At 43.3% G+C, this 17,973-nt stretch overlaps 1 protein-coding gene across 2 annotated transcripts in view; it reads right to left on the bottom strand.

Moving 5' to 3' along the window:
• mtus1b (microtubule associated tumor suppressor 1b) overlaps positions 1-17,973 on the bottom strand; it is a 293,810-nt gene that overhangs the window by 191,484 nt on the left and 84,353 nt on the right. The window contains exons 4-5 of one of the 2 annotated variants that reach the window (XM_070869726.1): positions 7,578-7,823; positions 2,358-2,561 (exon numbers count right to left, since the gene is read on the bottom strand). In XM_070869726.1, coding sequence (XP_070725827.1) covers positions 2,358-2,561; positions 7,578-7,823 — 450 coding nt within the window. The remainder of the gene's footprint in view (positions 1-2,357; positions 2,562-7,577; positions 7,824-17,973) is intronic. The other variant, XM_070869736.1, reaches the window with a different exon arrangement.

Genomic DNA, 17,973 nt, shown 5'->3' with positions numbered 1-17,973 from the left:
CCATGCAAGAGTATCTTAGAAACACAATGAGAGCTCATGGAGGTAATGTACTGGCATGGATTGAGGATTGGTTAATGGACAGAAAACAGAGAGTAGGACTAAACAGGTCATTTTTAGGTTGGCAGGCTGTAACTAGTGGGGTGCCACAAGGATCGATGCTTGGGCCCCAGCTATTCACAATCTATATCAATGATGAGGGGTCCAAATGTAATGGGGTGGATTTGAGAGTCGTTTCCGACCGGGATTTTGCGGCGTTTTGACCCTGCACAGCAAAAGAAATGGGAGAGTCAGCTGTTTTTTTGCCCGGTCGCGATCCTCGGGTCGTTTTTTGTGGCCGTCACATGTGTAACGGCTCGCACTGCGACACCACTGTGGGCTTAGAGTCTCACCCGACCCGTACGCCATGAAACACGGCCCACGATTACTGCCAGGGAAAACATAGGGGTCCAGCCCTGCCAGCAGCAGTGAGTTGAATAAACTGAAAAAAAGGTAAATTCAAGTTTTTATTGTTTTATATTTTTGCAATGGTGAGACGATGTTTTTTGAATTATTTTTTTAATTTTTTGTTCCCCTCCCAAGGCGCCTCTCGGAGCGCTCCCGGTCCTGCACTAAAGTTGGCGAGGTTCCCATTTTTGCACCACAAAAAAATAGTTGAACGTCTTTCTTTGCACTCTGCCCTGGCGCAGAGCCCAAATGATGAAAGTTAAGCAATTAAGCACTAAAGTTAATTGTGCGGTAAATTTCCCGCCCCGCCTCAGTTTTTGCCGCGAAATCCGGCCCATAATATCCAAGTTTGCTGATGATACAACGCTAGGTGAGAATATAAGTTGTGAAGAGGATGCAAAGAGACTTCAAGGGGATATAGATCAGCTAAGTGAGCGAACATGAAAAATAGTAGGAAAAATAGAAAAGCAGAGTATTTTTTTATAATGGAGAGAGATTGGGAAATGCTGGTGCTCAAAAGGGACCGGGTGTCCTTGTACACGATATGCAGGTACAGCAAACAAGAAAGCAAATAGTTTGTTGGCCTTTATTACAAGAGGATGAGAGTATAAGATTAAAGACATCTTACTGTAAATATACAGGGCTCTGGTGAGACCACATCTGGAGTATTGTGTACAGTTTTGGTCACCTCATACAAGGAAGGATATACTTGCCATAGGAGGGAGTGCAGTGAAGGTTCACCAAACTGATTCCTGGAATTGCCCTACGAGGAGAGATCGAGTAGACAAGTCTTATATTCTCCAGAGTTTAGAAGAATGAGAGGAGATCTCATTGAAACATACAAAATTGTTACAGGGCTTGACAAGGCAGATGTAGGGAGGATGTTTCCACTGGCTGGGAAGTCTGGAACTAGGGGTCACAGTCTCAGAATAAGGGGTTGGCCATTTAGGACTGAGAAGGAGGAGACTTGTTCACTGAGGGTGGTAAATTTTTGGAATTCTCTATTCCAGAGGGCTGTGGAGGCTCAGTCTTTGAGTATATTCAAGACAGAGATCGATAAGGTTTTTGGATATTAAAGGAATCAAGGAATATGGGGACAGTGCAGGTAAGTGGAGTTGAGGTAGAAGATCAGCCATGATCTTATTGAATGGCAGAGCAAGCTCGAGGGGCCAAATGGCCTACTCCTGCTCTTAATTCTTATGTTCTGACGTACAAGAGGAGGCCATTTGATCCATCCGTGCCTGTGCCCCCTTTTTGAAAGAACTATCCAGTTAGTCCCACTGCTCCAATCTTTCCCCATAGCTTTGAATTGTTTTTCTTTTCAAGTATCTCTAATTCCCTTTTTAAAGTTACCATTGAATCTGTTTCCATCATTTCTTTTAGGCAGTGCATTCGAGATCATCAATCAATCAGGTTAGTCAGAATAATAACAGCTATTGCATGGTTGTTATTGGGGCAATAATTTAAGAGTGAAGATGGAAACATTTGAATTAACCGCTCAGCCGAGTGCCCATTCGGTGAAATAAAGAAAATCTACACTTCTCCAGTTTAGGAGGAATAGGGCACCGCAGCACATAGTTGTCTGCGACTAGTGTGTATGAGTTACGATTTTATTGGCTGATATCTCAGCTTCTATATATTGGATCATTTTACCCACATGTATTAGAATTTATGGTGACACTTTTTTTGTCCAGAATGGTTATTTTTCTAAACATACACATTTCAAAGTCTTTGAATAAGTTGACATAATTGGAAGAAAATAAATCTTGGACTGAATACACACCCCATTTTGGCAGCCAACATAAATATCTTAGTTGAAGTTATACAGTTAGCTAAACAAATAAATTATATTCGCCATCAGCATCTTTTCAACAGAAGGCTTTCAACAAATAGGATGAAATAAGAACACTTACATTTATTACTGCAAGTGCTCAGAACGCTTTGAACTGACACACTGCTGCTGACTGATGACAAGCTGTTGACTCGTTGCAACCCAGAAGCCGGTACAGGCAGTTTAGAGCTGGGTGTGCTTTTTATTGCATTACCTCCCAATTTCAAAGTAGTTTTGACTGTTGCAAGCCTTGGTTTTGCTTTAATAGAAATTCCTTTTTGTTCATCTGTAAGAAATAAGGCAATATTATTTCATTTTAGTTTTAAAATACAAAAGCCAAATTTACACTCAACTAAAACTGTTCATCTGGCAAGAGTTCAACGAGGTAAAGTTCTCCTCCAGTTGGTGCCCCCCCCCAAAAAAATACATGTACTGATACGTCCTTACTATACAGTACAAATGCACACGAGGCCCATACTAGAGAAAAGGTCACTCTGACCAGTAACCTTTATTAGCCAGCACTGAAGTGGAGAAGATGGGTGGAGCTTCCCCTTTTATACCCGAAAGTCCAGATGAGGAGTGTCTCCCACAAGTTCACCACCTAGTGGTCAGTGTTCTCACGGTGTACAACTTGGGTCAGTTTATACATGGATTACAATGACAGTTGAATACATGACAGGTACTGTGCATACCAAAGGCAAAAATCACCTTCAAGTTTTCCACACCTACCGATAAAGCATCCTATAGATTTTCCCCAACACTGTTCAATGCTTTAGCAATGACAATGCGTACCCTGCTGCATGGAAGCCACCAGATGGTCGTTTACTATGCAGTATGTAAAGCTAAGTCTTATTATGAACACCATTTTCAGTTTTTAGCATTGCCCACCATATACGTTGATCTAGTCAATCTGGCAACAAAGTTCCTATTCTTTTTTCAAAGTTCCTTAAACTTCAAAAAGCATTTAGTTTCATAGTCAAAATTACCACTGGCAGACCGATGGTTATTGACACAATTCATTACTTGCCAGCAATGCATTTTTGTATTTAGTCCAATATTTTGTGTCAGCCTGGTGTTAAAAGGCATTAAATGGTCATAGGATTGTCACAGAAAATACAGATCGACACATTATAGAGCAAGCAAACTTAGATAACCCCACTTGTTTTACTACCATTTTGTAACCCGGGAAAGAAGGAAGAAATAATGTTATTTGACCCTAGCTTTGGAGCTACGGCATGCACACACATGACTGGCATTAGGCCAAGAACAGAAAATCACTGCTCAACCTCAGGGATGGACATTGCCCCTTTAAAATAAAGCCAAAAAGTTTGCCCAGATTGTAGTTTGAGTTCTACTGGACAACTATACGAGCCTAACTCACTGACAAGAAAGCAAGCAAAAAAGCAAGCAAGCCTTTCATGACCACCGGATGACTCAAAGTGCTTTACAGTCAATGATGTAATTACTGTTGTAATGTGGGAAACGCGGCAGCCAACTTGCGCACAGCAAACTCCCACAAACAGCAATGTGATAATGACCAGATAATCTGTTTTTATGTTATGTTGATTGAGGGATAAATATTGGCCAGGACACCGGGGATAACTACCCTGCTCTTCTTCGAAATCGTCCATAGGATTTTTTACATCCAGAGGGGGCAGACTTGGATTCGGTTTAACGTCTCATCCGAAAGACAGTGCAGCACCTCTTCAGCACTGCCAGCCTAGATTTATGTGCTCAAGTTCCTGGAGTGGGATTTGAACCCACAACCTTCTGACTCAGACGAGTGTGTTACCCGCTGAACCACAGCTGACAAAAGGGATGAAGCTCTCCCGGTGGTAGGGTCAAAAAATCAACCAACAGATTAATTATCTGGTCCTTTATCAGAGTTTGTGGAACCTTGCTATGTGTAAATGTTTGCCATATTTTCCTACATTGCACCATGAATAAACTTCAAAAGAACTTCATTGGCTGAAGTGCTTTCAGATATTGAAGAAATGAAATGCAGGTTTATAAATTCTACAGGGAGAAAGGAGATGGCACGCACTAGAATAAATAGAAGAAAATATAGAAACATGTTGAGATTAGAAATGCAGACGGCAGAGAGATGCTTGCAAAGTGGTATAGCAGCTGAAGCCAAGCACACCAATAAAAACATTGGGGCTGAATTTGCAGTCAGAGGCTTCCCGCGGGCAGATTCCTCTGACCTGAAAAAAATCTACGAACTTACCTGGGGGTCCGGCGACTTGTGCTCTTGAGAGTCTACATGCAGGCCTGCCTATCGGTCCATGTATCCCAGGGGCGCAGGCGTTTCACAAGCGTCCCTGGGATCACATGGACTTGCCCAACCAAAGGGGGGAATCCCCATTCATACGAGGATTCCATATGTACGGAACTCCCATTAAGTATGAATGGGGATTGCATAAAAAATACCTCTACACACCAAATAATTACATATTTAAAATTAATTAAAATAGCATTTAATTAAATATTTAAAACATTTAATTTTTTGAAAAAATTGTGTTTGCACAGGGTTTTTAAATGCATAAATAAAATGAAAAAATGTGTTTTTGTTCAAAACTCTTGCACTGCTAAAAGCAGGCCTTATGCCTGCTTTTACCAGGCGCAAGAATTTCATGGGCATTCGCTGGACAGAAGTTGGGCACCCAACTCTCCGCCTGTGGAGGCCCATTTCCTTCGGATTCGTATGATCGGTCAAGAGAATTCTTGACCGATCACAAGTTCTGGGTTTTAGCACGTGCCTAAACCCTGAACTCGCGTGACCTGTACAGCGCCTATGCACCTCATACGTGCCCCTAAGAGGCACAAATTCAGCCCCATTGTCTCAGCATCGCAACATCAAAAGGGCAGTCTGAGAAGCAAAAAAAAAAAATCACAAAATGGGCATGAAACTGATGAAGTTTTCTTTCAGAATATTTGCAAGTATACGCAAGATATGAGCAACACATCCTCTCCAGAAAAAGATGTCCCAAATATAATCAATTCATACATTATAACTGAGATGCAAGTCCACACAAGCTAAACGGCTCAAAACAAAAATGCCCTGGAATTGATGATATTTATCCCAAATTGCTGAGAGAAACGAGAGAAAACGTTAAAGCACTGAATCAGTATGAGGGAGTCAGTCAATGAACATTGGGGAGATACCATTACATTATAAACAGAAAAACGTGGTACTCATTCAAAAAAGAGTGACAAAACAGACAGCGGCAACTCCAAATCCATTAGCCTTACTTCCATTCCTGTAAAATAATGGAACTGCTTGCCAGAAGTAAACTACAACCAAATTAACAGCCACCAGTATGGATTCAGAGGGGGATAATCCTGCCTGACTAATCTTGAGGAAATGGAAGGATTTTTACCACAGTTCAATTCTGCTATCATGTGGTAGAACTTGACTTCCAAACTATGGTTTTCATTTAAATGTAGGACCTGGATTCAGATATACAATGCAACATGGTCGTATTTAGACGATACCAAACTGCAAATGGCAGTGGAATTCGAGGAGACAGCTCAGAGTTGGACAAGATATGCAAGTGTGCAGAACAATGGCAGATGATCTTTAATGCAGAGAAATGCTACACATAGAAAAGGAAATGTACTCCCAGAAAATAGTGTCGAAATGGATCTTTCAGTTTCATCATTGTTGGCCAAGACGCTCAGTAAACTCTACACTAAACATGTCTATACAATGTAGAGCAGCAAATCAAAACCAATAGGATCAAACACATAGCTGCAATAGTTGAATACAAGGTGCAAAAAGAGATTCACAAGGGTGATACCAGAACTAAAAAGGTAATACCCATCAGGAAAGACAGAACAGGCGCAGGATCTTTTCTTTTAAAAAAAAAAAGAGAGGTGTGACCCGATAGTGGTTTTTAAGATTATGAAAGGAATAGATAGGGTAGACATGTTTGCACTTGTGGAAAGGTCCGAAACTAGGGGCCACAAATAGAAGATAGTCATGCATAAGTCCAATAAGGAATTTAGCAGAAACTTCTTTACGCAAAGAGTGGTTTGAGTGTGGAACTTGCTATCACAAGTAGTTGTTAACAAATAGCATAGATGTATTTAAGGGAAAGCTAGATAACACACGAGGCAGAAAAGAATAGAAAGTTATGCTGATGGGGTTAGGTGATGGAGAGCTGGGAGGAGGCTTGGAGCATAAACACAGGCATAGACAATTGGGCCGAATGACCTGTTTCTATGCTGTACATTCAATGTAACAATCAAACCCGTGCTGTGGTTAGACTGCACCTTTAATGCTGTGTCCAATTTTGAAACTGCATCAAAAATGGAGGCAGCCAGTTTCCAATTACTTGGAAATGAAGTTGGGCAAACTGAACAAGAGACCGACAGACCGACCAAAACAGACAAAGAGGCAGACGGGGCATCAGTTTAACAACTCATCTGAAAGACAGCACCTTGGAGAGTGCAGCACTCCCTCAGTACTGCACTGAAATATCAGCCGAGATAATGGGCCGGATTTTGCAGTCAGCGGTAAACGAACGGTGCTCACATTACACTTACAACTGCCCAGAGAATTTGTGGGCTTGTGTGTGGAATCATTTCAGCACAGCATCATCTACAGGGGATCAAGGACCTGTCTGAAAATGACAACCAACAGCATGTCTCTTCAATCAATCAAATTCAAGAATCCTTACTGGAGGCATGTAGTCTAAATCTAGGAAGTACAAGTTAAAATATTTAATTCAATTTAAAATCATGTACAGAAGGAAAGAAAAAAAAAAGAAAAGGAAAAAAAAAAGAGAGGAGAGAGAGAAGAGAGAGAAGAGAGAGGAGAGAGAGAAGAGAGAGGAGAGAGAGGAGAGAGAGAAGAGAGAGGAGAGAGAGAAGAGAGAGGAGAGAGAGAAGAGAGAGGAGAGAGAGGAGAGAAGAGAGAGAAGAGAGAGAAGAGAGAGAAGAGAGAGAGGAGAGAGAGGAGAGAGAGGAGAGAGAGAGGAGAGAGAGGAGAGAGAGGAGAGAGAGAGGAGAGAGAGGAGAGGAGAGAAGAGAGAGAAGAGAGAGAAGAAAGAGAGAAGAAAGAGAGAAGAAAGAGAGAAGAAAGAGAAAAGAAAGAGAAAGAGAAAAAGAGAGAAGAAAGAAAGAGGAGAGAGGAGAAGAGAAAACGTTGGGATTGAGAGAAAGATTGAGAAACAGTGTGTAAAAGGTTGTATTGTTAAAACATCTCCAATAATTAAAATCTGAAGGAATGATTAAAATCTGAAGGAATGAGACTCCACACTTGTAAAAGTTATTTCATTGCCGAATTTGCTCAACCTACCGGCGAGTTTTCTCGGCGGTCTCCCTGTTTTTTCGGTGTACTCCCCTCCATGCGAGTTTGGTGAGGCCCTCACGCCGGCGGTTTGAAAGGACCGCTGGGGAGCATCCACTGGCATGCGCCAGCGTGCAACGCCGAAAAAGGTCCTCCCGCCCGCTCCCACCCGAGATTCATCCGAGCGGTCTTCCACTTCAGCAGGAGAAAAGACTGCAGCATGAAAGGTCTTAGCTGAACAGTAGGTATGAAGACCTGCAAGAAAAGGTTAGTGATAGTTTTGCTTTATTTCTTTAGCAACGATTTTGTTTGAAAGGGTACTCTGAAGGTTTAATCATGTTTTGTTTTTTTATTTGTTGAAGATTTTATTTTTGCATTCCCCCCTCGCTTACCCGACTCCAGCCTTAGCGTTACTTTGTCGAGGATTGCATCTGTCGCCCAGAATCCGACCTACCACCCGCTGCCGCCCAGAATCACTCTCACCCATTTTTTCACCAAACTTCCGCCCAAAGTACCATCAGGATCGTAGCGGTCTTTGATGGTAAATGGGCAGAACTTCGGTTTGACCAAATTCGGGCCAGTTGTTTGATAGTAATTGAGACTTACCACCATTAAAATTTCACATACACTTGAATGGACAAGCCTCAACTTTATCTGGCCTGTTTAGTGGATAACAAGTGGGCAAGTGAACAAATGCCCAATCTATCGGTGAAGTACCGGTGCAGCGAAGCTTGTGGAGGAGCAGGGTAAATAGGACAGCAACTTTGATTTCCACGTTTTACTGCGCATGTGCGGACACCCAAAGTTGCTGTTGGATTTACTCCAGAACAATAGTGAGCACAGATAGCCGCTCCATTATTACCACAAAATGGGGACCAATGTATGAGTCTTTGGAGTGGGGCTTGACTCTTTACCTTCTTGCTGTCACAAGCTACAGGTGACAAAAACATGCATGCAATTCTCCCAAATCATACTGAAAGACCTTATAGATTTAAAAAGTCCATAAAATCATTACTTGGTTTTGGAAAATATTCAAAGCTTTTGAACACAGAATACAACAATCACATCACTACCATTTGTATGGAACATGATCAAAAGACAGTGCTCTTGCAATTCTCCTTAAAAGATTTAAACATTTCCATGGTAGTGCCCCTTTAACAAGTTTTTTTTGCATTTCCCCGCTTGTAGTGATGTCATTATGTCCCTGAGGGATTCAAAGGGAACAAGCAGTAAAATAGGTAACCATGGCAATGATCTCCAGGTTTGAGATCATATCTAAAAGGTGTTCCAGCCAACCACACACAGCACACTTAATTTATAATCAATTTAATGTGCACAATGAATGCACCTTCAATATACAAGTTAAACTACGTTGGACATTTGAATTTTAAATATGTGCTGCATTTTTTCTAATGTCTAGCGAAGACAAAACCAGAAGCAATCACACCTTCTGGGAGGCACTAATGCAAAATGTCACATTTTCATTACCATCTGTTAATTTAAATTTATCACTATAGTTTCATGCCACCTTATGGCACTGCCTAGTACTACAGTGAGATAGAAATTATATACCATTTGAACATGAATTTGCATTTCACTCACTCCAAATTACCCAAGCAAAATTCAACATGTCAATCACAACAAAATGTAATGCTTACACACTGCCAGATACAAAATTTTAGGGATAAATGTAAAAGGATTTGAAATTTTGCTGCCTTAGGCAGCTCACACAATCCAATGAGAGGGAAGTAAAATGGGGGGCAGAAGCAAAAGATAGAAAGAAGAAAAGTAAAAGTGGAGGGCAGAGAAACCCAAGGCAAAAATCAAAAAGGGCCACATTACAGCAAAAGTCTAAAGGGACAAAGTGTGTTAAAAAGACAAGCCTGAAGGCTTTGTGCCTCAATGAGAGGAGTATTCGTAATAAGGTGGACGAATTCACTGAGCAGGCAGCTATTAATGAATATGATATAATTGGGATTACGGAGACATGGCTCCAGGGTGACCAAGGCTGGGAACTCAACATTCAGGAAGGATAGACAGAAAGGAAAAGGAGGTGGGGCAAGGTTGCTGATTAGACAAGAAATTAACGCAATAGTAAGGAAGGACATGAGCTTGGATGATGTGGAATCTGTATGGGTAGAGTTGCGGAATACCAAAGGGCAGAAAACGCTAGTGGGAGTTGTGTACAGACCAAACAGTAGCAGTGAGTTTGGGGACAGCATCAAACAAGAAATTAGGGATGTGTGCAATAAAAGGTACAGCAGTTATCATGGGCTACTTTAATCTATACATAGATTGGTCTAACCAAACTGGTAGCAGTACGGTGGAGGAGGATTTCCTGGAGTGTATTAGGGATGGTTTTCTAGACCAATATGTCGAGGAACCAACTAAAGGGCTGGCCATCCTAGACTGGGCGATGTCTAACGAGAAAGGAGTAATTGGCAATCCTGTTGTGCGAGGCCCCTTGGGGAAGAGTGACCATAATATGGTAGAATTCTTTATTAAGATGGAGAGTGACAGTTAATTCTGAGACTTAGGTCCTGAACTTAAGGAAAGGTAACTTCGATGGTATGAGATGTGAATTGGCTAGAATAGACTGGCGAATGATACTTAAAGGGTTGACGGTGGATAGGCAATGGCAAATATTTAAAGATCACATGGATGAATTTCAACAATTGTACATCCTGTTTGGTTTGAAAATAAAACGGGAAAGGTGGCTCAACCGTGGCTAACAAGGGAAATTAGGGAAAGAGGCATATAAATTGGCCAGAAAAAGCAGCAAACCCGAGGACTAGGAGAAATTTAGAATTCAGCAGAGGAGGACAAAGGGTTTAATTAGGAGGGGGAAAATAGAGTACGAGAGGAAGCTTGCTGGGAACATAAAAACTGACTGCAAAAACTTCTATAGATATGTGAAGAGAAAAAGATTAGTGAAGACAAATGTCGGTCCCTAGCAGTCAGAATCAGGTGAATTTATAATGGGGAACAAAGAAATGGCAGACCAATTAAATAATTACTTTGGTTCTGTCTTCAGGAAGGAAGACACAAACAACGTTCCGGAAATACTAGGGGACCGAGGGTCGAGTGAGAAGGAGGAACTGAAGGAAATCCTTATTAGTCAGAAAATTGTGTTAGGGAAATTGATGGCCAATACATTCCCAGGGCCTGATAGTCTTAAGGAAGTGGCCCTAGAAATAGTGGATGCATTGGAGATCATTTTCCAGCAGTCTATCGACTCAATCAGTTCCTATGGATTGGAGGGTAACTAATGTAACACCACTTTTTAAAAACAGGAGGGAGAGAGAAAACGGGAAATTAGACGGTTAGCCTGACATCAGTGGTGGAGAAAATGTTGGAATCAATTATTAAAGATGAAATAGCAGCGCATTTGGAAAGCAGTGACAGGATCGGTCCAAGTCAGCATGGATTTATGAAAGGGAAATCATGCTTGACAAATCTTCGAATTTTTTGAGGATGTAACTAGAAGAGTGGACAAGGGAGAACCAGTGGATGTGGTGTATTTGGACTTTCAAAAGGCTTTTGACAAGGTCCCACACAAGAGAATGGTGTGCAAAATTAAAGCACATGGAATTGGGGTAACGTATTGAGGTGGATAGAGAACTGGTTGACAGACAGTAAGCAGAGAGTCAGGATAAACGGGTCCTTTTCAGAATGGCAGGCAGTGACTAGTGGGGTGCCGCAGGGTTCAGTGCTGGGACCCCAGCTATTTACAATATACATCAATGATTGAGATGAAGGAAATGAGAGTAATATCTCCAAGTTTGCAGATGGCACTAAGTTGGGTGGCAGTGTGAGCTGTGAGGAAGATGCCAGGAGGCTGCAGGGTGACTTCGACAAGTTAGGTGAATGGGCAAATGCATGGCAGATGCAGTATAATGTGCATAAATGTGAGGCTATCCACTTTGGTGGCAAAAACATTATCTGAATGGCGGCAGATTAGGAAAAGGGGAGTGCAACGAGACCTGGGTATCATGGTACATCAGTCATTGAAGGTTGGCATGCAGGTACAGCAGGCGGTGAAGACGGCAATTGGCTTGTTGGCCTTCGTAACTAGGGGATTTGAGTATAGGAGCAGAGGTCTTACTGCAGTTGTACAGGGCCTTGGTGAGGCCTCACCTGGAATATTGTGTTCAGTTTTGGTCTCCTAATCCAGATGTTATTGCTATTGAGGGAGTGCAGCGAAGGTTCACCAGACTGATTCCCGGGATGGCAGGACAGACATATGAGGAGAGACTGGATCGACTGGGCTTTTATTTACTGGAGTTTCGAAGAATGAGGGGGGATCTCATAGAAACATAAAATTCTGACGGGACTGGGCAGGTTAGATGCAGGAAGAATGTTCGCGATGTTGGGGAAATCCAGAACCAGGGGTCACAGTCTAAGGATAAGGGGTAAGCCATTTAGGACTGAGATGAGGAGAAACTTCTTCACTCAGAGTTGTTAACCTGTGGAATTCTCTTCTGCAGAGAATTGTTGATGCCAGTTAGTTAGATATATTCAAGAGGGAGTTGGATATGGCCCTTACGGCTAAAGGGATCAAGGGGTATGGAGAGAAAGCAGGAAAGGGGTACTGAGGTGAACGATCAGCCATGGTCTTATTGAATGGTGGTGCAGGCTCGAAGGGCCGAATGGCCTATTCCTGCATCTATTTTCTATGTTTTTATGTTTTTAATGCTTTCAAATCAAAAATATGGGCATTCCATATTTATACACCATGATTGATCTGGGTTTCCATACCAATCAACTTGCCCCATTTCTAGAAAAATGTTTTGCATTGATAATATTTGATAAGCATAACATTCCTGCATTCATTTCAAAAGCAGAATCCTATCAAATTGAATCCCTTTCTTCAATTCTGCAGCACCTACTCGGATGGACTAAGAAACTTGATAGTCATAACAAGGCTCTGCACATCTGGATGCAGTTTAATTGACAAGTTGAGGAGCTTGAGGGAGCCAAGACGAGAGACATGGTTTTGTCCACAAACTGAAGGAAGTTTCAGTTCTTCCATGAGATGCGCAGCTGAAGTTTGTACCAATCTTCAGAAATAAAGATAAAGCTGGATGACAGCAACATGTGGAAGCCGATCGTGTGCACTTGTGCACCAAGCTCTGGAACTCCCTTCCTAAACCTCTCTTTCCTCCTGCAAGGCGCCCCTTAAAACCTTAACTCTTCGACCAAGCTTCATCATCCGCACTAATTTCTACTTATGCGGCTTGGTGTCAAATTTTTAGCGCATAATACTCCTGTGAAGCACCTTGGGACATTTTGCTGCGTTAAAGGCGCTATATAAATACAAGTTGTGGATTTTGAAAGGGCTGACATATAAATGAAGAGAACCAAGGATAAAGCCCCGACAGTAGACTGGAGGTTACTGTAGAAGCACAGCAGAAAATTTTAAAAGGGAGACAGGTCCAAACAGAACCAAATCGAACAATGACAGAACCTGCAACAGGATATAGACAGGTTAAGTGAGTGGGCAATAAGGTGGCAGATGGGAGTATGTGGGAAAATTCACTTTGGTAGCAAGAATAGAAAAACAGATTTTTTTTTTTTTTAAATGGTGAGAAACTATTAAATGTTGGTGCTCAGAGATTTAGGTGTCCTCTTACAGGAAAGTTAGCATGCAGGTACAGCAAGCAATTCGGAAAGCAAATGGCATGTTGGCCTGTATTGCAATGAAGGTTGGTGTACAAGAGTAAGGAAGTCTTGCTACAATTTTACAGGGCTTTGGTTAGACCACACCTGGAGTACTGTGTGCACAGTTTTGGTCTCCTTATCTGAGAAAGGACATACATGCCTTAGAGGTGGTGCAATGAAGGTTCACAAATTGATCCCTGGGATGAGAGGGTTGTCCTATGAGGAGCGACTGAGCCTATACTCTCTGGAGTTGAGAAGAATAAGAGGTGATCTCATTGAAACATACAAGATTCTGAGGGGGATTGACAGGGTCGATGCTGAGAGGCTGTTTTCCCTGGCTGGACAGTGTTGAACTCGGGGCAGTCTCAAGATAAGGGGTTCCCGTCTAAGACTGAGATGGAGAAAGAATTTCTTGACTCAGGGTTGTGAAACTTTGACATTATCTACCCCAGAGGGCTATGGATGTAGAGACAGATAGATTTTTTGACTCTAGGGGAAATCAAGGGATACAGAGATTGGGTGGAAAAGTGGAGTTGAGGTCGAAGATCAGCCATGATCTTACTGAATGGCAGAGTGGGCTCGAGGGGTGTAAGGCGTACTTCTGCTCCTAATTCTTAAGTGCTTATGTTCTAATGCAACAAGGAGGTAGATTGGTGAGAGATAGAGGATGATGACTGTCAGAGAGGCAAAGGAGGATGAGGAGACAACAATCCATGGTCAGTTGCCACTTTAATCATTGCATTCTGAGCCCTCCAGGTTGGTGATGCTGTGACTGACGAGGCAACAAGCAATAGGCCAAGTGGTCCAGGAAGAACATATTCGAGAATGACGGCACAAACGAGAGAAAAGAAAGTGAGAAATAGCAAAAGCAAAATATAGCATCTTGACATCCTGTACATGTACCAAAGCACTTTGCAACCATGGAATACTGAGAGTGCAAGCACTTAGACCAATGCAGCAGCCAATTTTCAAACAAGGTCCTGCAAATAACAAATAAATGAATCTTGGTTTTCATTTAGTGAGGAATATGGACCAGAATATAGGGCGAACTCTATGCCCTTCTTCAAAGAGTGTCCCAGGATCTTGTGTCCATCTGAACAGAACACATCTCTGGAAGATACATCCCATCAATCATTCTAACAATGCGAAGCTCCCTCAGAGCTGCAAGTGTCAGCCTAGATTGTGTGTTCAAGTCTAATGCAGTTTTCCAAATAGATGACATAAATATTGGGCGAAATCTGCCAACAATCCAGGGACGACTGAGGGTTTGTAGATTAGTATCTTCAATTTTAAAATAAATTGTTGTTCCTCTTGTTTCTGGTTGAGCTTCACAGAGCAATTGGGGTATGTTGGAGTATAGAAACAGAAATCTAGGAGGCCATTTCGGCCTATCGTGTCCGCGCCAGCCGACAAAGAGCCACACGGCCCTCGGTCAGCAATCCTGAAGGTTACATATAAACCTATGAGCAATGTACAATGGCGGACAGGTAAAAAGCATCCAGCCCAACCAGTCCGACCCCACACAACCGCAACACCCCATGCATCGCAACATTTTACACTCCACCCCACCCGGAGCTGTGCGATCTCTTGGGAGAGGCAAAAAGAGATAAAAACTCAGGCGAATCAGGGGGAAAAAATCTGGGAAAATTCCTCTCCGACCCATCCAGGTGATCGAAACAACTCTCATTCACTGGTTTCACTTATTATTGTGCAGCATGTGCCAGGTAATGGCCATCGAGAATAAGAGAACGCCTACCTACCTACCCTTGGCCTTCAACAGCACCACCACCGAGTTCTAAACATCTTGAGGCCACTACTAACCAGAAACTGTACTGGACCAGCCAAATCAGCCAGAACAACTCACCAATATTACTTCAACAGTAACTCCAGCTTCTCCATGACATTTTGTTGGAGATGGTCACTGCCTGTGTCATGTATGTAACCACAATGTATTACTGTATACACTCAACCTAGAAGCACACCTTGACCACAAGAGGTGAACTTGTGGGAGACACTCCTTACCTGATCACAGATATAAAAAGGGAGGTCCCACGCAGGGTCATCGTCTTTGGAGTCCTGTAAATAAAGAGTTAAGGTCACACAGAGTGACCTTGTCCCCAGAACGTGCCTTCAACATGGAGGAGTACCGATTCATCAGCTGAGGTAGGGCAGCAGGTTGTAATCAGCAAGAGATTTCCTTGCCCTTGTTTGACCTGATGCCATGAAACTTCATGAGGTCCGAAGTAAATTTTGAGGATTCCCAGGGCCACTCCTGCTTGACTATATACCACTGTGCCACCATCTCTGGTAGGCCTTTCCTGCCAGTGGGATAGTGATGGAGTCTGGTACATTGGCTGAAAGGGATGATTCTGTGAGTATAACTATCAGGCTGTTGCTCGACTAATCTGTGGGACTACTGTCAGCAAGAGCAGACATTGACAACGAGTTCCAACATCGCCTTCAGTGCGCCAGCGCAGCCTTCGGTCGTCTGAGGGAGTGTGTGTTTGAAGACAAGGACATCAAATCCAGCACAGGGCTTATGGTCTACAGGGCTGTAGTGATACCCGCCCTCCTATATGGCTCACATGTGGACGATACACAGCAAACACCTTAAAACATGAGAGAAGTACCACCAGCGCTGCCTCTGCAAGATCCTGCAAATCTATTGGCAGGACAGACGCGTCAGTGTTGTCGCTCACACCAACATCCCCAGCATCAAAACACTGACCACACTCGATCAGCTCCGTTGGACGGGCCACATCGTCCGCATGCCCGACACGAGACTCCAAAAGAAAGCGCTCTACGCAGAGCTTCGACACGGCAAGCGAGCCCCAAGTGGGCAGAGGAAACGCTTCAAGGACACCCTCAAACCCTCCTTGATAAAGTGCAACATTCCCACCGACTCCTGGGAATCCCTGGCCCACAACCACCCAAAGTGGAGGAAGAGCATCCAGGAGGGCGCTGAGCACCTCGAGTCCCCTCGCCGAGAACATGCAGAAACCAACTGTAGACAGTGGGAGGAGTGTTCGGCAACCCAGGCTCCCCACCCACCCTTTCCTTCAACCACTGTCTGCCCCATCTGTAACAGAGACTGTAGGTCCCGCGTTGGACTCCTCAGTCACCTGAGAACTCAGAGTGTGGAAGCAAGTCATCCTCAACTCCGAGGGACTGCCTATGACGATGGGACAGATTTCTCAATTTTGGCACAAGTCCCCAGATGTTACGGAGGACTTGGTAAGTGTGCCTTTGTCGTGTCCAAATCAGATGGTCTGCCTGGTTTTATTCTTATTGTAACTTTTCGTAGCAGTTTGATACAACTGAGTGGCTTGCTAAGCCATTTCAGAGGGCAGTTAAGAGTCAACCACATTGCTGTGGTTCTGGAGTCATATATAGGCCAGACCGGGTAAGGATGGCAGGTTCCCTTCCCTGAAGGGACATTAAATGAACCAGATGGGTTTTTAAGATACTATTTTTTTTATTCCAGATTTATTTAATTAACTGAATTCAAATTCACCATCTGTCATGGTGGGATTTGAACTCGCGTCTCTGGATTATTGCTCCAAGCCACTGGATTACTCATCTAGTAACAACCACTATGCTACCATACCCAATAGTGTCAGCATCATCCAAGAAAAGAAAATTGAAATTTGAAGGTGAGCATTCGAAAGGTTACTATGTGGTTACCAGTCTTACCAGGTTAATTATCTTACAAGTATTGGAATGCTTGTGTGCCATATCCTTCAGGGAGGGAAACCTACTGTTCTTGCCCAGTCTGACCCATGTATATTCAGTTCTGCACCAAACATGGTTGAATCTTAACTGCCTTCTGAAGCTAGTCAGCTGAATACCACCCTGTCAGAGCAACTCGGGATGGACAATAAATGCCAGCCATGACAGAATGCCCACATCCCGAGAATAAATGAAAAAAGGATTGATTAACTGATCTGTAAAACGCTGTAATGTACTTTAATGTCTTTGCTACTTTTCAACTGCCATGAATAAATCCAGTTATTCATAAGCCGCGACTGAACTGTTTTAATTCTACTGCATCCGGATGTCCAAGATCCAAGGGTTCACAACATACCCAGCAAGCTTAAGGGTTTCTGTGTGATCACCAAATTACCTGCATGAGAAAAATAAGTGCAAAACACATACTTCAATGCATCCCAGGCCCGACGAGAAAGGGAAAGTTGGATGGAATTATTGTGTTCCTAACACAGATGAGACTGCACACAGGGAGGTTAAAGTAACAGTGACCTCAGTCTTTAAGACACTCCAGAGTGAGGAACAGGCCTTAGGGGCCAGCTTATATACAGTGCTCCCAAGGGTTGCTGGGATCCCTTGGGACTTCAGGAAATGCGCTCCCTGCTGGCAGAACATGGGAGTGCATGCTTTACAGATACACATCATCACTCTCCCCCAACGTCAAAGTGAAAACTATTTACAAGGTGAGGCGGTCGGGAGTCTTTGTTTCCCTGGTGGACGGCCTCGGTACAAATGTCTGTTCTGGTGTGTTGGCTGTGCCCTCGCTGGGCTGGCATGTTGTTGGCCCTGCAGGGCTGCTGGGTGAGCCTGGCCTAGCTGGGCTGTTGGGCATGATGGGATCGATTTCCTGGTCAGGCGTGGTGTCATTGATCCTTTGGGTGTGTGTTGTGGGCTCGAAAAAGGTGATGTCTGTTGTGGGTTGTTCAGGGCAGTCTGTGAACTGTAGCCTCGTTTGGTCCAGGTGCTTTCTGCAAATTTG

This window comes from Pristiophorus japonicus, chromosome 2, assembly GCF_044704955.1.
Source record: "Pristiophorus japonicus isolate sPriJap1 chromosome 2, sPriJap1.hap1, whole genome shotgun sequence".
Taxonomy (NCBI): Eukaryota; Metazoa; Chordata; class Chondrichthyes; family Pristiophoridae; genus Pristiophorus; species Pristiophorus japonicus.
Note: the sequence above shows the minus strand (reverse complement) of the source record. Positions and strands in the feature narration are given on the sequence as shown.